The 20,625-nt window shown below is 44.7% G+C and overlaps 2 protein-coding genes across 4 annotated transcripts in view; one reads left to right on the top strand and one right to left on the bottom strand.

The window, feature by feature from the left end:
* RFTN2 (raftlin family member 2) overlaps window positions 1-20,463 on the top strand; it is a 54,278-nt gene extending 33,815 nt beyond the window's left edge. For 2 of the 3 annotated variants that reach the window (XM_083629710.1, XM_083629709.1), the window contains 2 exons: window positions 14,718-14,796; window positions 19,664-20,463. In XM_083629710.1, the coding sequence (XP_083485836.1) occupies window positions 14,718-14,796; window positions 19,664-19,930 (346 nt within the window). In that variant the 3' untranslated portion in view covers window positions 19,931-20,463. The remainder of the gene's footprint in view (window positions 1-14,717; window positions 14,797-19,663) is intronic. The other variant, XM_083629711.1, reaches the window with a different exon arrangement.
* Window positions 1-20,625, bottom strand: part of COQ10B (coenzyme Q10B) — a 376,006-nt gene that overhangs the window by 290,614 nt on the left and 64,767 nt on the right. The gene's annotated exons all lie outside the window — the stretch shown is intronic.

Below are 20,625 nucleotides of genomic sequence, written 5' to 3'. Positions count from 1 at the left end.
ACAACCAGCAATAGCAAAGGGAAATGGAAATGAGTTAAAGAGAGTGGAAATGAGGGGGAAGAGACAGGTACACATTGTTCGATGGGTTAGGAGGCCCAATAACCGCGCTGCGTGAAACTATCTTAATAAAATAAACTGCTTATATTTGGAGCCCTTCCAGACAGCCTGTTTACTGAGGATTCATTCTGATTTACCTAATGGTCAGGGGAGCCATCGGGTGGGGGGCTGAGGCCCCCCAAAAGATTTCAAAGAAGGGTTTGGGTTTTGCCACGGCTGGGTGCACACAGTTGCTGGTGGTTATGTCTTTCTAATAATAATAATAATAATAATAATAATAATAATAATAATAATAATGTGTTTTTTATACCCCGCCCATCTGGCTGGGTTTCCCCAGCCACTCTGGGTGGCTTCCAACAAAACACTAAAATACAATAACCTATTAAACATTAAAAACTTCCCTAAACAGGGCTGCCTTCAGATGTCTTCTAAAAGTTTGGTGGTTATTTTTCTCTTTGACATCTGGTGGAAGGGTGTTCCACAGGGTGGGTGCTACTACCGAGAAGGCCCTCTGCCTGGTTTCCTGTAACTTGGCTTCTCACAGCGAGAGAAACCCCAGAAGGCCCTCGGTGCTGGACCTCAGTGTCCGGGAAGAACGATGGAGGTGGAGATGCTCCTTCAGGTATACTGGACCAAGGCCGTTTAGGGCTTTAAAGGTCCGCACCAACACTTTGAATTGTGCTCGGAAACGTACTGGGAGCCAGTGTAGGTCTATTCAAGACTGGTGTTATATGGTCTCGGCGGCTGCTCCCAGTCACCAGTCTAGCTGCCGCATTCTGGATTAGTTGTAGTTTCTGGGTCACCTTCAAAGGTAGCCACACATAGAGCGCATTGCAGTAATCCAAGCGAGAGATAACTAGAGCATGCACCACTCTGGCGAGACAGTCTGCGGGCAGGTAGGGTCTCAGCCTGCATACCAGGTGGAGCTGATAAACAGCTGCCCTGGACACATAATTGACCTGCGCCTCCATGGACAGCTGTGAGTCCAGAATGACTCCCAGGCTGCGCACCTGGTCCTTCAGGGGCACAGTTACCCCATTCAGGACCGGGGAGTCCTCCACACCCGCCCGCCTCCTGTCCCCCCCAAAACAGTACTTCTGTCTTGTCAGGATTCAACCTTTTGGAAGTGGATGTGATAGACCAGAGATGTCCAACAGGTCGATCACAATCTGCTGGTAGATTCCTGTGAGGTTTTGGTAGATCGTGCTGGATCTCTGGATCCCTTTCCTTAGCGCCGCTAAAATTTACTCCTTCCCTGCCCCCTCACCCCGGCCTCCGTTGTTGTTTGATCTCTGGAAGGGAAGATGGAGCTTTCTCTGCGCTGCTGTTTTCATCCATACCGATCTTTTTGTGAGTGACTTTACCCCTTTGTCCCTTGCCTTTAACCCCCCCAAACGGAAGTTTACCCCCCCAAAAAAAGCTTTTTTAAAACCCCTAAAAAACGGGGCTTTTCTCCTCCCTAAAAAGCTCAGCAACTTTGAGCTGAACCCCCCAAAACAGGGGTAGATCACTGCCAGTTTTTAATTCTGAAAGTAGATCGCAGTCTCTTGAGAGTTGGCCACCCCTGTGCTAGACCAGTGTCTTGCCTGGGCAGTGGACTGAGTGGTGATAAAAATGACGGCGATAAAAATAATAAAGGAAGATTGTACAGTGTATCTTAATTTTCTTAATGCAGGGAAAGTCAGCACAAGCAGTCCAACCATATCCAGTCATCTTTTTGTGACAAGGCTCTGTGGCTTGAACAGCTGTGATTTGCATGCGGAAATTCAGCAGTTCTGTCTCCACGTCAGGAAGAGTTGCACCTGTTGGATTTTATCAAGCAGCTGTTAAAGGCACAGAACATTTGTCAAGGGGAAAAAAAGGTAGCGACTCCAGGCCATAGCTGTCAACTTTTCCCTTTGGTTGCAAGGAATCCTATTCGGAATAAGGGAATTTCCCTTAAAAAAAGGAAAACATTGACAGCTATGCTCCGGACATAACAGACCAGAGCCTTGTCTGGATTGTTCCTTCAAGGGGCAATCTGTCCCTGTCCAACAAACACGGCTCCCCCCATTAAAAGATGGCGATCCAGCATTTGATCTAATATGAAACATTTTAAAGCAATAGATTTTGCCCCTTGCCAGATTCAGGAAATAGAAAATTGTTTTCAATACTTCTAGATATTTGTTTTCAATACTTCTAGATATTTGTTTTCAATACTTCTAGATACTGAGAACAAGATTTCTCTTTCCGTTTTAGCTAACTTTAGTTGCATCAAGGCCTAACAAGTCTAAAACATTTAGACTTTGATGCAACTGAATGTAGTTGTGACGTGATTCAGTTCATTTGAAATCAGTGATGCAAGTTAATTGCAACTGAATTAAATCCTGTTGCTTTCAGTGGTGCTGCAGCTATTTGAGAAAGTAAGAATTGTTCAACAGTGGGACGGTCTCCACCGGGAGCTTGTGGACTGTCCTTCATTGGAGTTTTTTAAGCAGAGGTTGGACAGCCATCTGTCATGGATGCCTTAGGTGAAATTCTTTCATTGCAGGGTTTGGACTAGATGACCCCTGGGGTCACTTCCAACTCTAGGGTTCCATGAAATGTTGTTGTTGTTGTTTAGTCATTTAGTCGTGTCCGACTCTTCGTGACCCCATGGACCAGAGCACGCCAAGCATTCCTGTCTTCCACTGCCTCCCACAGTTTGGTCAAACTCATGCTGGTAGCTTCGAGAACACTATCCAACCATCTCGTCCTCTGTCGTCCCCTTCTCCTTGTGCCCTCCATCTTTCCCAACATCAGGGTCTTTTCCAGGGAGTCTTCTCTTCTCATGAGGTGGCCAAAGTATTGGAGCCTCAGCTTCAGGATCTGACCTTCCAGTGAGCACTCAGGGCTGATTTCCTTAAGGATGGATACGTTTGATCTTCTTGCAGTCCATGGGACTCTCAAGAGTCTCCTCCAGCACCATAATTCAAAAGCATCAATTCTTCAGCGATCAGCCTTCTATATGGTCCAGCTCTCACTTCCCTACTCGGCATAGTTCATAGCTTCTCTGAGTTATTCAAGCTCCTTCGCCACGGCAAGGCAGTGATGCATGAAGGGGATGAAATACTGTATCTTCACGCATTTCCGCCCCCCCAAAACCAGCTTCGATTCGAATTGAGAAAAAGAATAACCTAGCTGTGTTCCAAACTAGTAGTGTTGCAAAGATTGTAATAAAAATGGGGCCATTGTGAAATAACAGAAGTATCAGTATGGTTGGGGGAATCCCAAGATTTGCAGAAGTACAAAAATATCTTCACACACACACAAAAGATCAGACTGGTGTCTGCGCAATGAGGAACGATGGAATGTAGACTGTCAACTGGAAAAGAGAAATGGAAAGAGCATGGGATGCCCAGTTTGGAGAGACTAGCTGTCTAGAGCCCTGAACAGGAGCACATTTTACATGTGGATCCTTTTGGATGAAAGGGCAGGGTAGAAATCAGTTAATTACCGTATTTTTCGCTTCTTAAGACGCACCTGACCATAAGACGCACTTAGTTTTTAGAGGAGGAAAACAAGGAAAAAAATATTCTGAACGAAACAGTGGATGTATGATTTTTGTGGTTCATGCTGTTGCCACAGACATGATACGTGATTTGATGGTGAGTTTCTCTCCTCATTGCTTGCTTTAGTATTCCTGTCTCCTCTCCTTGCAAGTTCACCATCTTTACCTCCCCCCTCCCAAGCAGCCTCCTTTATCGCAGAGTCCCTTATCTCCCTCCTAATCGCTTGCTGATCAGCTGCTCAGTGGCTTCGTTTCAATACCCCCTTCCCTCTTTCTTTAAAAAAAAAAAAGCACAATCTGCTTTTTGCCCCTGGGCAATTCGGCTCCAGGGACCACGCATTCGCTCCATAAGATGCACAGATATTTCTCCTTACTTTTTAGGAGGAAAAAAATGTGTCTTATGGTGCGAAAAATACGGTAACCGAATATTGAGATAAAGTAATTCTTTATTTACTAGTCTTTTTGCTTTTGTCTGTAAACGCAACTGTCTCGTTAAAACCAAGACGGAAAATGCACAGACAAGACATTTGAAATCTACGTTTGCAAGCAAGCTCTCGATGGAGGCTGCAATGTCGTAAGAGATGCTTTCACACCAAGGGGAAAACCTATAAATGACTGGCCGCAAGCCAGAGCAAAAGTTGATATGTTTATGAAGCCCTGTTGGTTTCAGTGAGATTCATGGCCATTGTCTACGGTCATTGCTATCAAGTTTGTTAATACTGCCGATGGGCTTGTGAAATAACAGGAGTGATTTTGTGACCTGTTCTTCTTATGTTCTACTTCTGCTTTTGTCTTTATGCAATGCTTTGCTTCTTCTAACATTCTGACACCCCTTTCTTATTTAAGCCTCAAATAATCTAACAGCACAATCTCAACATGGTTTACTGAGAAGTCTTATTATACAGTGGTACTTCAGGTTACATACGCTTCAGGTTACATACGCTTCACGTTACATACTCCGCTAAGCCAGAAATAGTGCTTCAGGTTAAGAACTTTGCTTCAGGATAAGAACAGAAATCGGGCTCCGGCAGCAGCAGGAGGCCCCATTAGCTAAAGTGGTGCTTCAGGTTACGAACAGTTTCAGGTTAAGTACGGACCTCTGGAACGAATTAAGTTATTAACCCGAGGTACCACTGTATTGTAGTTTTATGTTGCAAACTGCCCCAATATCTATGGGTATAGGGCCGTATACTAAATCAATCAATCAATCAATCAATCAGTAGGGCTTGCTCTCAGGAGGTGAGGGAGTAAGCGCTATTGAATTCAGTGGTATTTATTAGTGCATTTCTTCCATTTGTATGCCACCATTTTCCTCCAAGGAGCTCAAGGTGTGACATACATAGTTCTGCCTTTTTTCATTTAATTCCCACATGAACCCTGTGAGGTAGTTTATTAGGCTGAGAGGCAATGACTGGCCCAAGGTCACTAAAGGACATTCTGGTCTCCCAGATCTTAAAGGTAAAGGGACCCCTGACCGTTAGGTCCAGTCGTGGCCGACTCTGGGGTTGCGGCGCTCATCTCGCTTTATTGGCCGAGGGAGCCGGCATACAGCTTCCGAATCATGTGGCCAGCATGACTAAGCCGCTTCTGGCAAACCAGAGCAGCGCATGAAAACGCCGTTTACCTTCCCGCCGGAGCGGTACCTATTTATCTACTTGCACTTTGACGTGCTTTCGAACTGCTAGGTGGGCAGGAGCAGGGACCGAGCAACGGGAGCTCACCCGTCGCGGGGATTCAAACCACCGACCTTCTGATTGGCAAGTCCTAGGCTCTGTGGTTTAACCCACAGCGCCACCCGCGTCCCTCCCAGATCTTAGTCATACTCTAACCACTACGCAACGCTGCCTATCTGTCTACTTCTGAGTATAAATGCTTAAGATTGCATTGTTAGTCTGATTCTTCAACTCTGCATCCTTTTTCTTTGACTGCTTCCATTCCTTTCCATAAGAAGTTCACTTCCGTCACCCACTTTTAGAGACTCAACCCCCATTTTTCTCTGCATACTCTTGCTGCTATTTTTATTATGCTCACTTGCCTTCCATCCTGAGCACTGTGCCCCTTTGATCTCTCCCCCCTCCAATCCCAACCAGCTCTTTCTCACTTCCTCTTCAATTGCCACCCTACCCCCTCTTTCCTTTGCATATCCTTGACTGCTGGTCTGTAGGCAAGACCACAGCTTCCTTAATCACTAATACAGAAGCTAGTTTTCCTGTGGGAATCCAATAAAAATGTTGTTCTGTATCATCAAAGATGCTAAAATTATACCTGCAGAGGATATAAACATTTGAAGATTGCCTGACTTAATCCAGCCAAAGCTTAACAATTTGGATTAATTTCAGAGTCTTCCTTTCTCGATGAAATGAATTGAACTTTGAAATGATTGACTTGACCTGGCCGTGTACACAATAACGTTTACTCCAGCTCGAGCGCACTCCCACCGCTGGCATTTGAAGCCAAGTAACGCGGGTGGTGCTGTGGTCTAAACCACTGAGCTTTGGGCTTGCCGATCAGAAGGTCGGCAGTTTGAATCCCCGCGACGGGGTGGGCTCCCATTGCTCGGTCCCTGCTCCTGCCAACCTAGCAGTTCAAAAGCACGTCAAAGTGCAAGTAGATAAATAGGCGGGAAGGTAAACGGCGTTTCTGTGCGCTGCTCTGGTTTGCCAGAAGCGGCTTAGTCATGCTGGCCACATGACCCAGAAGCTATACGCCGGCTCCCTTGGCCTGTAAAGCGAGATGAGTGCCACAACCCCAGAGTCGTCTGCAACTGGACCTAATGGTCAGGGGTTCCTTTACCTTTACCTATGTATGACATTAGACACTGTCCCTAGGTATCCTGCAGCTTCTCGAAAAAATACTCCTGTTTGATGTGCTTCCCTTCAAACCAGCTTTCATCTGATTAAAAAACGGAAGCCATGGTCGAGCTGAGGTGTGTACATTGCAGGCAGTTGTTGCACATGCTCAGATGACTGCTTCCGTGAATTGGAGTTGGTACAGGGAAACAAATCAGGTAATGGGCATAAAGTGAAGGCGTTCCCGCCCCTGCTCAGGTGTCTGCAACAACATAAAAATGTGACTTGAAATGCAACAGGGGATAACGGCCCTGCTGCATTTTAAGCCGCAAATTTGTACGCAGCCTGGGTCGTGCACTATCTTTGCAAGGACTGAGTTTAGTATCATAATGGCACATTATGCATCAGCGGTGTAGCTAGCTGCTTGGGCGCCTGGGTAGGGCGGAGCTTGCTGGCAACTGAGCCACTACGTCGCTCCCAGGAGAGACGCATGGCTCGGGCACACTGCAGGCCCCGTGGTGTAAGGGCTGCCCCAGTGCCACCCCCACGCCCCCCCAGCTATGCCTCTGTTATGCATTTATATGAGTCGCAGAAGAAGAAGAAGAAGAGTTTGGATTTGATATCCCGCTTTATCACTACCTGAAGGAGTCTCAAAGCGGCTAACATTCTCCTTTCCCTTCCTCCCCCACAACAAACACTCTGTGAGGTGAGTGGGGCTGAGAGACTTCAAAGAAGTGTGACTAGCCCAAGGTCACCCAGCAGCTGAATGTGGAGGAGCGGGGAAGCGAACCCGGTTCACCAGATTACGAGTCTACCGCTCTTAACCACTACACCACACTGGCTCTCCTGCAGGAATGGGGTGGGCCAAATTGTTTCCCTCCTTTCCATCCCTAAGGGGGAAAGGTAATAGGGTTCACAGCAGCTGGCGGTTTCGTTTCATTCCACTTTTAGCTTGCATAACCGCCTTTCTATATTACTCTACGCAAGGCGGTTTACAAGCTGAAGAAACAACAAATATCACACACCTTATAACAATCTGATCCATTTATTTAGTTTTTATATTCTGCTGGAAGCCACCTGGAGTGTCTGGGGAAAACCGAGCCAGATGGGCAGGGTACAAATAACAAGATTATTATTTAAATTATTATTATTATCTAATGCAAAACATAAGTTAAAAATAAACAACTTACATCAAATAAAATAATATTCAATAATCCGTTAGTGCGCAATGAAATTAAGTATCAGCAAACAATAATTAAAAAGAAGTTCACTCCTAACAATTACAATTAATGATTACAAAACTATAATCAGTAATCCAGGCTATGTGGGAATAGAGGAAGCTGCTTTATACTCAGTCAGACCATTTGTCCATCTACTCCAGTATTGTCTACACAGACTGGCAGCAGCAACTTTCCAGGGTTTCAGGTAGGGGACATTGCCTGAAGTTGCCAGGCATTGAACCTGAGACCTTCTGCCTCCAAAACACCTGCTGTGCCCCTGAGCTGTGGCCCTCCCCCTGAAGGAGTGTCTCCACCTCCATCGTTCAGCCTGGACACTGAGGTCCAGCGCCGAGGGTCTTCTGGCAGTTCCCTCCCTGCGAGAAGCGAGGTTACAGGGAACTAGGCAGAGGGCCTTCTCGGTGGTGGCGCCCGCCCTGTGGAATGCCCTCCCAGCAGTTGTCAAGGAAATAAACAACTATCTGACTTTTAGAAGACATCTGAAGGGAGCCCAGTTTAGGGAAGTTTTTAATATCTGATGTTTTATCATGTTTTTAATATTCTGTTGGGAGCTGCCCAGAGTGGCTGGGGAAACCCAGCCGGATGGGCGGGGTATAAGTAATATATTATTATTATATGTAGGAACCCCATGCAAAATGCACATCAGCGTGTTTCCATTAACACTTTACTAACCCTGCCTCTCCTCTCTCTGACATGCTGCTAGAAAGTGAACCACCAAAGGGTAAGCTGAATTGTGCCGTATGCAAATTTCCACAAAGACCTTCCTGTGTTTCTCATCTTTTGGGGGTCAACTCAGCTTCACTCAAGCCAGGCCTGGAAGGGGTGCTTGGAGCTAGAATCTTTAAATATGGTGGACTGGACTGTCTTAATTAAATGCATAGTGCCCTTGCTGAGGAAAACGTTGCTTTGCGTATATTGATGGAGAACAGAAGCGACATGATTTTGGTCACAGCAATTCACAAAGTGTGTTGCTGTTTGTCTTAAGCCCATTTCTGTGTTCAGATAGAAGTGCTGAAACTGCTTTTGTGAAAAGCGTCTGGCTTAGAGGTGGTGAACATGCGGTCCTCAAAATGCTTTTTTTGGTACTGTTTTTATTAATATTTCATTAAGAGAATTTCGTTTGTAAAAAAGATTAAAAAAGAAGGGGGAGAAAGAAGGAAAAGAATGAGAGAGAATGAAAAAAGAAAGACAAAATGCTGTTACATTTCCGTGCATTGTTATACAGATCTATGTATTCTTTTTATCCTAATAGACATATAATAGTCAGTAGCCTAACCCATTCTGTGTAAACTCATTCCAAATAACATTGTATTAATCCAAAGAAAGACTGCGTCTATAAACTGTCCATTCATATGTTCCCAGTGTTATCAAGCCATTGTTAAAGGGGAATCATATCTCTATTTTTCCCATTAACCAGTATCAGTCTCTTGGTCACCATTAGTGCACGTAGAATCCATTTTCGCTGTCCTATTGTCAATTTCCATACAATGGGTATATAGTTCAAGAGCACATTCACCTCTGAAAATCTTAGAAATTTCCCCAAGTGTCTTGCTTGTAGAGTCCAGCACTTTCTCCTAAAACTTAATGAGTGTGGGACACAGTAAAAGCATATGTTTCGAAGAAGCATTATCCATATTACATCTCCAACAAAGAGCTACATTAGATAGTCTTTTCTTATACAAATTTAAGGGAGTCCAATAGATTCTAAATTGTATTTTCTGTTGGAGAAGTCTTAGTTTAAGATCTAGCGATACATCAAATACCAAAGCCAAATGTGGTCCTTTAAACATTATTGAACTACGGTTCACAGCAGCCGTAGCCAAAGTAGACAGTGATCAGGGATGATAAGAGTTGTAGCCATTTACCACAATATCAGTAAAGATAAAGTAAAGGGACGCGGGTGGCACTGTTAGGGCTTGCCGATCAGAAGGTCAGCGGTTTGAATCCCTACGACAGGGTGAGCTCCCGTTGCTCTGTCCCTGCTCCTGCCCACCTAGCAGTTTGAAAGCATGTCAGTGCAAGTAGATAAACAGGTACTGCTCCGGCGGGAAGGTAAATGGCATTTCCGTGTGCTGCTCTGGTTCGCCAGAAGCGGCTTAGTCATGCTGGCCACATGACCCGGAAGCTGTACGCCTGCTCCCTCGGCCAATAAAGCGAGATGAGTGCCGCAACCCCAGAGTCGGCCACGACTAGACCTAATGGTCAGGGGTCCCTTTACCTTTACCTTTAAGTAAAGATCAGTACAATCCAGGATAGAATTAAGTGCATTAAAGCACATTGTATTCTGTGTACTGTGGTGTTCTAGTTAATTCTACAGGCTTTGTAATAATTCTGTGGGCAGGCTAAATGACTTAAGAGTCCTCAACTCCAGATGCTTGATGGAATGACATGTAACATTGGCTTCCTTAGCAAATTCCAAACTTATGAACTGGGTGACATCCAACTAAAGTTGAAAATGAAAAATAATAATAAAAATAATAGCAGCTGTGACTCAGGGGATAGCATATGGCTAAGCTGAGCACACACCCAGGCAATTCTGAGAATGTCCCTTTCTCAGAAGCTGCTCTCCACAGAATTCCCAAATTGCTGTTTCCTGGACCCTGAATTCAAGACAGAGTGCTGAATTCATCTAGCCCAGAACGCTAGCAGAAGGCAGCTCAAGGACTCCTGCTAGCACAACTGCCCCCCCCCTTGGGCTTGTGCAATAATCTACAGTGGTACCTTGGGTTACAGACGCTTCAGGTTACAGACTCCGTTAACCCAGAAATAGTACCTCGAGTTAAGAACTTTGCTTCAGGATGAGAACAGAAATCGTGCAGTGGCAGCGGGAGACCCCATTAGCTAAAGTGGTACCTCAGGTTAAGAACAGTTTCAGGTTAAGAACGGACCTCCAGAACAAATTAAGTTCTTAACCCGAGGTACAGCTGTACCCATATATCGCCCAGGACCGGTATTAGGGGCAGACCGCCATGACAGCTCCTGAGTCCTTCTGCTACCAGCGTCCAGCACGCTGAGGGAAAAACAAACTGCAGCCAGGCGCTGGAGGCAGAGGGACTCAGGAGCAGTGGCGGTTTCACCAGCGATGTACCCCTGAGTGAAACCGCCAGCTTGTTCCTCCCTCTGCTTCAACAAGCCCCATGTCCCTCTGGCTTGAGCACGCTGAAGGGACATGGGGCTTCCGCAGCTGGGGGGCAAGAAGGCTCGAAGAAGCACTCCTGCCCCCCAGCTGAGCCTTGCCAGTCTCCCTTGCCTTCCGCCACCCTGGGATGGGTGAGGGGAGGTGCCAATGGGCTGCTTCTTCATCCAGGGAGGAAGAGGCTTGCTCCTGTCCCTGCCCGTGCCAAGGCTGCGGATGAGGCAGGCCTACAAACAGAGGGTTGGCACCACTGCCTCATCCGCCGCTGCTTGGACATGGGCTCTTTTCTGACATTGTGATATACAGTGGTACCTCAGGATGCGAACGGGATCCGTTCCGGAGCCCCGTTCCCATCCTGAATGGAACGTAAGACGCGATGGCGCGGGGCGCGTTTTGCCGCTTCTGCGCATGCGCGTGATGTCATTTTGAGCATCTGCGCATGCACGAGTGGCAAAACTTCCGGGTTACTTCCGGGTTGCCGCGGAGCGCAACCCAAAAGCGCTCAACCTAAAGCACATTCAACTCGAGGTATGACTGTACCGCCATATCGCAGTATTTGGCTGGCGGTATATTATGACGTTGGCAAATAGTTATCGCCCAGCCCTACCCCCCATGCCTGCCCCAAACTTACTCTGGAGGGTCAGGAGAGACCCCGGGGCAGTGCAGAGGGCGAAGGAGTGGGGTTGTTCCATCTGGCAAGTAAATACCATATTTTTTGCTCTATAAGACTCACTTTTCCCCTCCTAAAAAGTAAGGGGAAATGTGTGTGCATCTTATGGAGCGAATGCAGGCTGCGCAGCTATCCCAGAAGCCAGAACAGCAAGAGGGATCGCTGCTTTCGCTGTGCAGCGATCCCTCTTGCTGTTCTGGCTTCTGGGATTCAGAATATTTCTTTTCTTGTTTTCCTCCTCCAAAAACTAGGTGCGTCTTATGGCCTGGTGCGTCTTATAGAGCGAAAAATACGGTAAATGCTTGCACTGATGGGGCCATCAGAAGAATGTGGCATCAAGTTCCCCTTACAGTCTGGAAATTTCATGTGATCTTTTTCCACAGGCAAAATATTTTCAGGGCATGAACATGCTGTCTGCCCAAGTTTAAAAAGCTGTTGAAATCCTCCCCCCCCCCTTATGTGCAGCCCTTTGAGACAAAATTCAGCTTGTATCTAGGTGGTCGGTGGATATACCACTGGGGAATGCAGCCAGTTTTCGATACGATACGATATCTTTATTGTCATTGTCCCATACAGAACAATGAAATTGAAAAATCTACATAAGACATTTAAAAACCCCTAAAAACTCTGAAACCCCATTTTAAAATACAATATACTATAGAGACTCCTTATAATGCGTTTAAAACCAGAATTGCATTTGGATAGAAACTGTTTCTAAGGCGGCTAGTCCTGGTCTTTATAACCCTATACCTTCTTCCAGAAGGCAGAAGCTGAAAGAGATCATTTCTGGGGTGCGTACTATCCTGCGCTATCTCTGCAGCTTTCTTATGGCACCTGGCAGCATAGATTTGATCTAAGGTGGGAAGAGTGCACCCAGTTATTCTCTCTGCAGTCTTTACAACCCTGGACAGCATTGTTTTTTCCCTGGCCATGCAGCTCCCAAACCACACACACAGACCATAAGTTAATACACTCTCCACAGTACAATGGTAAAATGCCATCAACAGGTCCTTTGAGAGATTGTTTTTTCAGAGGATTCTCAGAAAATATAACCTCTCCTGTGCTCTCTTCATCAGGTCTTTGCTGTTTTCTCCCCAGGTTAGGTCATCTCTCAACTCCATTCCCAGAAATTGAAACACTGAGACCTGTTCCACGCACTTCCCCTCAGTAATAAGTGGCTAAATATTCAATTTACATTTCCTAAAGTCCACAATAATCTCTTTTGTTTTCTTTAAGTTAAGGAGTAAGTTTCCTCTTTTTTAAAAAAGAAAGAAAGAAAGAAAGCTGGCTAACCGTAGCCATTGCGTCAGTAAGTTTCTGCTTAGATTAGTAAGAAGAAGAAGAGCTTCAGCGGTGGGCAAGACCGGTCAGAGAGCCTCATCTCCTGACTTGACATCTGGCAGGAAAAATATCTTACCCTGGAGAAAACTAAGGCGTGAAGGAGACAGCTGGTTTGGAACAAAGGGGAGATTAAAAGCAGCTTTCAAACAACAACATAACCTTGCATGTCAAAATTGGTAATGATAGCACTGTCCAATGTGACTAAAATGAGATGGGCTGTGTTCTTGTGTGTGGACTGTGGAGGCCAGGGGTTGGGAACTTTGCAACCTCCAGATGTTGCTAAAACGCAACACCCATCAGCACCAGCAAGCATGGCCAACAGCCAGGGGTGATGGGAGCTACAGTTCAACAACATCTGGAGGACCAGAGGTTCCCGCAGCTGGAATAGATTGATAATGTGGGTGAGACGGGGCACAAACTGATCCTAAGTTAGTCTCTCACATTTCAATGAATAATAATAATAATAATAATAATAATAATAATAATTTATTATTTATACCCCGCCCATCTGGCTGGGCTTCCCCAGCCACTCTGGGCGGCTTCCAACAAAACACTAAAATACTGTAATACATCATGGATTAAAAGCTTCCCTAAACAGGGCTGCCTTCAGATGTCTTCTAAATGTCTGGTAGTTGTTGTTCTCTTTGACATCTGATGGGAGGGCGTTCCACAGGGAGGGCGCCACTACCGAGAAGGCCCTCTGCCTGGTTCCCTGTAACTTGGCTTCTCGCAGTGAGGGAACCACCAGAAGGCCCTCGGAGCTGGACATCAACATCTGGGCAGAACAATGGGGGTGGAGATGCTCCTTCAGGTATACTGGACCGAGGCCGTTTAGGGCTTTAAAGGTCAGCACCAACACTTTGAATTGTGCTCAGAAAAGTACCAGGAGCCAATGTAGGTCTTTCAAGACCAGTGTTATGTGGCCTTGGCGGCCGCTCCCAGTCACCAGTCTAGCTGCCGCATTCTGGATTAGTTGTAGTTTCCAGGTCACCTTCAAAGGTAGCCCCACATAGAGCGCATTGCAGTAGTCCAAGCGGGAGATAACTAGAGCATGCACCACTCTGGCGAGGCAGTCCACGGGCAGATAGGGTCTCACCCTGCGTACCAGATGGAGCTGGTAAACAGCTGCCCTGGAAACAGAGTTGACCTGTGCCTCCATGGACAGCTGTGAGTCCAAAATGACTCCCAGGCTGCGCACCTGGTCCTTCACCTGGTGGAAAGGCGGGGAAACCAGTTGCCAGAACAATTTAGCATCATTCTTTAAGGAAGCGTTTAATAGTAAGGACCAGGAAATATATTCAAACGGCCTTTTCTTCGTTGCTGACAGTGCTTTATATTCTCTTTTAAATTCAAGATACGACTTAAGACCCACCTTCCTATATTCTCTGCAAGAGTCCCTAAGATCTTTTTTCTTTCCACGACAATCATGGTCGAACCAGTCACACCCTGTGGAATTAATGGTTTTGTCACCTGAATTTACGTTAGTTGAGACCACATCCTTTAGGAGTTCAGTAAGATTATCATGTGCCTCAATAGAAGCTTCTGCAGATTAACCATTTATAATTTTTGATCTTAAATGAATTGCTGGTTCCGAATTGAGTCTGGTGTTAACTGCAGTAGACTACAGTGGTACCTCAGGTTACATACATTTCAGGTTACGGACGCTTCAGGTTACAGACTCCGCTAACCCGGAAATAGTACCTCGGGTTAAGAACTTTGCTTCAGGATGAGAACAGAAATCGTGCTCCGGTGGCAGCGGGAAACCTCATTAGCTAAAGTGGTGCTTCAGGTTAAGAACAGTCCTCCAGAACAAATTAAGTACTTAACCAGAGGTACCACTGTACTTCAGAGACCGTTTTATTATTTGCTTCATAGGGACATCTGCCTCGCGGTTTGGCATCTGTAATTAATTAACTAATAAGCAAACGTTCTAAAAGCAGCTTCTTTCATTTTTCAGCGAGGGAAATTTGGCCACAAAGCAAGTTGTTTTCCTCCAGAGGCCTGTTATGTGGAGCCCAGCTGCTCAGACGCCTGAGGTAAGAACGATGATCTGAGTAGGTATGAGCGAACAGAAAGATGCAGGTGTGGCTGTTAAAGTTAGCCTGTGTGGTTTGCAGGCGTCCACTGTGCTTCATGGCTGAGCAAGAGGAGTTTAAAGCCTCAGCCAGAGTTGTTGGCTCAGAGGACTTTGCCCAACTTTTCTCCTGTTCTCTTCTTTAAACTTGCTTCTTCACAAATAGGCTAAGATAGCACTGTGTAGACTTAGAAAATAATAATAATACAACAACCCCTAGCTTTCCCCCACCCTTAGATTCTTTGTTGAATTTTCTGCAAAACCATTTGGCATTCCACTGCAATCCAGGGCAAGCATACAAATTATGCCTGGGGCTGTGTCTGGGAAAGAAAGAACTTCATTATAACCCCAGCAGCAGCGACAGAGGTTTCCTCCCCCCCACTCCACAATAAGGAGCACATTGTGTGGGGTTACGCAATGACTAGGATGAGCTGTGCGACAGACTATTATCCGTTTCCTCACGGGTTGGGGAAAAAAGACGTTAAAAGGGCTCAGAATAGTTTGTGCAGTTGCTGACCTCAGATGATCCGTCGTCCAGCTGGGTAATTTCCCTGCGAGGAGTATCTGTGCAAAAACCACACTGGCTATTTTGCTGCTGCCTGGGCAGGGTGTGGTGGCAGAGGCCCCACGGCTTGCAGTTGCGCTCTCTCCATAGTCACCGTAGCCAGATCACTGGGTTATTATTAACATTTTCTCTTTTTTTCTTCTTTTTTTATAAATTTTTAATTAGATTTTCCACAAGGATAACACAAACCACAAAGCAGAATGATACACAAAAACAGAAGGGGAAAAAAGAGAACAATAAACAGATAAACAATAACAACAAACTTCATTCTTCACAAATCCAACCTTTTAAACATCTTGGTTGACTTCCTCAAATCCCTCCCTTCTGAGTTTCCTTGTAATTAAAAGTAACAGCTTTCCAATATCATTATTAAATAAACAGTTTCCAATTATAGTTCATCTTAGTCACTTTTCTTAACATTCTAAATCCCATTTATTTAATTATAACTTAGTTTAATCCTAGGCCTATTTGTTTCTTTCCAGTAATTTCTAATTTTTTATATTACAATATTTATTCAAATAGTCCTTAAATTTCCTCCAGTCCTCTTGAAACTCCTCTTCTTTCTGGTCGCGGATTCTTCCAGTCAGGTCAGCTAGCTCCGAAAATGTTAATTTATTAACATTTTCCTTAACAGGGCTTCCCTACAAGCTACTGTTATGGATACCTTAAATGCAACCTCTGGCAGTGAGGTTCATGTATTCCCAAACTTAGGGCTCCAGCTGTTTTTGGACCACAACTTCCATCATCCCTAGCTAGGATTTGTAATCCAAAAACAGCTGGCGACTACTGCGGCCCGTGTTTTGTCAGGCCCAAAATGGAAAACGAGCGAGGTCCCAGCTAAAGAAGAATGACAACTTAAACTGCTTGAGGACCTAACACAGAATAAGAGGACATACGTTTAAAGAAGATTGGAAAATGTTTATTGAATATTTTGGGGGGAATTGTGCACACTTGAAAACGTTGGCAGCGTTAAGATAAATTCAGCCGTGTATACAAGTTTTGATGGATGTAATAATGGGAAATTGAATGTTTTTGTTTATGTAAAATATGCAGGGATTTATATGCAAAATGTACCATGGAAAGTGAAGAAGGGAAGTCAGTGATATTTTAAGGTTGTTTAAATGAATATTCCAAATTGTAAAACAGAAAATTTAATAAAAATATATAAACAGCTGGTGACCCAAGTTTAGGAAACCCTGCTCTAAACTAAAAAGTCCCAAACACTGTTTCCCCATCCCTTCAGTCATTTGTGTTGCCCTTTTTTGAACCTTCCCCAATTCTTCAATATCCTTTTTGAGGCGAGGGAACCAGAACCGTGCAGAGTACTCCAAATGCAGTCACACCATAGCTTTGAATAACAGCGTTATGAAATCAGCAGTTTTATTTTTTATTCCTTTCCTAACGATCCCCAGCACGAAATGTACCCTTTGCCGCAACTGCTGCACACCGCCTCTGATCAAAGCATTCAGAGATGGCTGCACATTATTCCTGTTCGGGCATCAGAAACATGCAAGCAGCAACTGTCTAGTGCATCCAGTTCTCAGTCCATGCATGCACAAAAGCCTGTTTCCATGGGCCCATGCGTTGCTCTCACTGATTCAGGGTGAATGGCATGTGCAATAGAAAACATCTCCTATTCCTCAGTTTGTTCAAGGCAAATTCTGGATGTGCCCAGAAAAAGTTAGCAACACTTACACTGCGATCCTGCACATACCTACTCACAAGTACTAATTAATTCAGTGGGGCTTACTCCCAGTATATAGGTCCTATTGAAATCAGTGGGATTTAAGTCATCATGACTTTTTGAATTCCTTTCAATGATATCAACCAAGTTGCGTTGGATCTAAGTTAGCATAAACTTTTCTTTTAACATTAAGTGCTAACTTTAAAAAAATTATTAAATTGACATTCAAGAAAAACTGTCCTTTTAAGGAGCTCCAGAAAGGCACATTCGTTAACATTATCCATTATCTTCTAAGCTATTAAACCTAGAGTGCAATGCAAGTTTACTCAGCAGTTCAGTCCCAGTGGGGTTTGCTCCCAGGTCAGTGTGCTAATACAATTGCCTTAACAACTTTCTGTGCATAACATCCTCAGAGACTTAAGATTAAAATGTGAGGCATCAAGCACAAACCGCCCCCTCCAATTAAGAAATTTATTATTCCTACTTTTATTTTATTTTTTTAAAAAATAACCTAAAACAAAATAACTAGATTACAGTAATGTAACATTTATTTAAAATTATCTTCAGTGAATTGGCAGCCCTCTCTCTCCCTGTTTCCTTCCTTCGCTGCTTTTTTATAATGAGGAAAACAGAAGAAGGAAAGAAATGTGATCGGGGGAGCAGCTCTGTTTAAAAACCTTGGCTCTGGCTAAACCTCTACTGCATTACATGCCGAAGTAATATTAAGTTCTGGGAGATTTCCTTCCAGAGATGTAATAAGCTAAGCAGCACAGGCAGCATTTAAGAACTCCCATAACGTTTACGTACTTTAATGTGCCCTGTTTTTGCATAGGAGGGATATCAACTGGCTGCCCCATTCTGGCAAATACCTCCCACATACTAGTCCAGGAGTCTGAGGTTTTCAGTTACAACGAAATCAAAGAGAGGGTACAGAACAGCAACCTTATGCCTCAGTACCTCAAAGGCTGCAAAGGTCAAACAACTGCAGATCCCCACCCCCAGGGCTATTTGACACAGAATATTTAAACCCTAGGGCAGAGACAGACGGCCCTCCTCTTCTGTGCTTCAAAGATTCACCCGTCCCTTTTGATTCAGATCCTTTAGAAGGATTTTTCAAATCGCAGTCTCCTATAGCTAGCAGCTGCCATTACGTTGCTAAAGTTGCCCGCGTTGTGGCGCCTTGCAAATGATGCTGTTTAATAAACCATAGGCGCTTTGATGAGACAAAGGCTCCAAGCTTACAGGGCCACCCTGACCATGTCTACTCAGAAGTAAGTCCCACTGAATGCAAGGAAACTTATTCGCAAGTAAATGGGGTTGAGGATTGCAGCCTTTGTGAATAGGCCCATTGAAATAAATGGGACTCATCGGTTTCGATGGGTCTTCTCCAGGCGTTTTTAGACTTTGTAGATGACATGGAGTTCAGGGGGAAAGGGGATGAGGATAAATCTTATTCCTAGAATTTCCCACCCAGTGCTAAACAGAGGCTAGATAAAGGTAAAGGGACCCCTGACCATTAGGTCTAGTCGTGGCCGATTCTGGGGTTGCGGCGCACATCTCGCTTTATTGGCCAAGGGAGCCGGTGTACAGCTTCCGGATCATGTGGCCGGCATGACTAAGCTGCTTCTGGAAAACCAGAGCAGCGCACGGAAACACCGTTTACCTTCCTGCCGGAGCGGTACCTATTTATCTGCTTGCACTGGTGTGTTTTCGAACTGCTAGGTTGGCAGGAGCAGGGACTGAGCAACGGGGGCTCACCCTGTCGCGGGGATTCGAACCGCCGACCTTCTGATCGGCAAGTTCTAGGCTCTGTGGTTTAACCCACAGCACCACCCGCATCCCTAAACAGAGGCTACAGGAAAACAATTTTCCAGTGGGAAGAGCAATGCTCTAATCACACACGTCATGCTCCTGAGGCTCCGATACCAGTTCAAGTACTGGCTATGAAATATTGATTTAGATTCCTAATGCAGATCCAAGTCGTATCTCTGAGAGCTTACTTTTATGTTCTGCTTGGTTAAGAATGTCTTTGGAGAATTATTCTAAGTAACCCTCTAGGTCAAAATCGCGGCATCTCCAGCATCACAAAAATATGCTTTTGAGCCCCAGCCTGTTATGCAGACAGGACCAAATTAAGGATTCTTTATCCGAAAGCTTCAGTGGGTGTTGGGAGTGTGAGATTCTTTGCCTGTTGCATTAATTTTTGGTCCCTGTTACAATGTAAGAGTATGGTGCAAAGTTATTATTTGGCAGGGTCCCCCCCGTAGCTCACTTGCACAGCATCTAAAGGCTTTTCAAACTCCTGGGAACTTGGCTTTACCCAGCATTGGCCACACATAATTATGAAGACAGGGATGGGGAACTGCATGCCAGAATTGGAGCTAACTTTCGCTTCAGACAATAGATGTCAAAGTTTCTATCACTGCACAGGAAACCAGTGCGTGGGACCAGACTGTAAATTCTGCAAATATTCAGCCATTTCATCCCGATTCTTTTGTTCCCAGATCCAAGTGCACATTCTTTCAGCTCCCTTCCTCTGTGAACTCTTAATTCAAATATTCTTTTTTTTCCCCGTTTCAGAAGAAATCCACCAAGCAACTTAGAGAAGAAAAGGGAAAGGCTCCCAGCAGAAGTGTTGGATTAGACACAGCTACTTCCCAGCCTGCACAAAATACACAAGCTACGGATGAGTTTCATCTATCGCCTTCTGCAGAGTGTTGGCCCAGGGACAGAGCAGTCCACTTTGAAAGCTTTGCCGGATTCAGCAGCAGTGATGGCATACTAAGGGAACTAGATGATGGGCAGTTTGACCAAGAAGATGGAGTCACTCAGGTCACTTGCATGTGACCAGAAAATGGATTAGATGGACCTGTACATATTTTTTTTTAAAATGTAAAAATAGAAATTGCTTTTTATATGTGTCGGTATAATTTTCTCCCTTTGTCTTATACAAACATGTGCACATTATACTTCCCCTCAACTCTGTAAATATGCTCATAAAAAAGGGAAAGGTAAATAGCACAACTCTTATTTGTTTAGTGTTGGCAGAAGTGCTAACTTTTGAGTGAGGTCTGTTTTACCGGGATATTGAATTTCTAGAACAGCACTATATGACATCTCAGCAGTCTTTCTGTCAATTGGAAGCAACTGCAGATAGGGTGTTCCCTTCTGCAAAACATAAGACTTTTTACAAAGTGCTTGAAATGTAATACAGCAGCATTTCTCTTAATATACTGTTTTAAATATCATAAGGTTTAACACCAAATTAAAACTGTACATAGAGAACCGTGTGTCATTTTTAGGTTTCAGGTTTAAACTCTCCTCGTGTTAAAAGAGTGCAAACTCAAACACTATAATAAAAAATTGGTACTAAAAACAAATAGTGTGCAGTCATAAGTGTTATTAGATGGCTATTTGTGAATGACTGGAAATCATGACCGAGAGAAGAGAGATAAACGGGTTTAAACCCAGTGCCTTGATTTACTTTTCGTTGTAGAGGCCTTATGAATATATGATGCTGCATTGTACAAAGGTTCAAAATA

The sequence above is a fragment of the Podarcis filfolensis genome, assembly GCF_964270895.1.
Source record: "Podarcis filfolensis genome assembly, chromosome: 1".
NCBI lineage: Eukaryota > Metazoa > Chordata > Lepidosauria > Squamata > Lacertidae > Podarcis > Podarcis filfolensis.
This window is presented reverse-complemented; position numbering and strand designations above follow the sequence as displayed.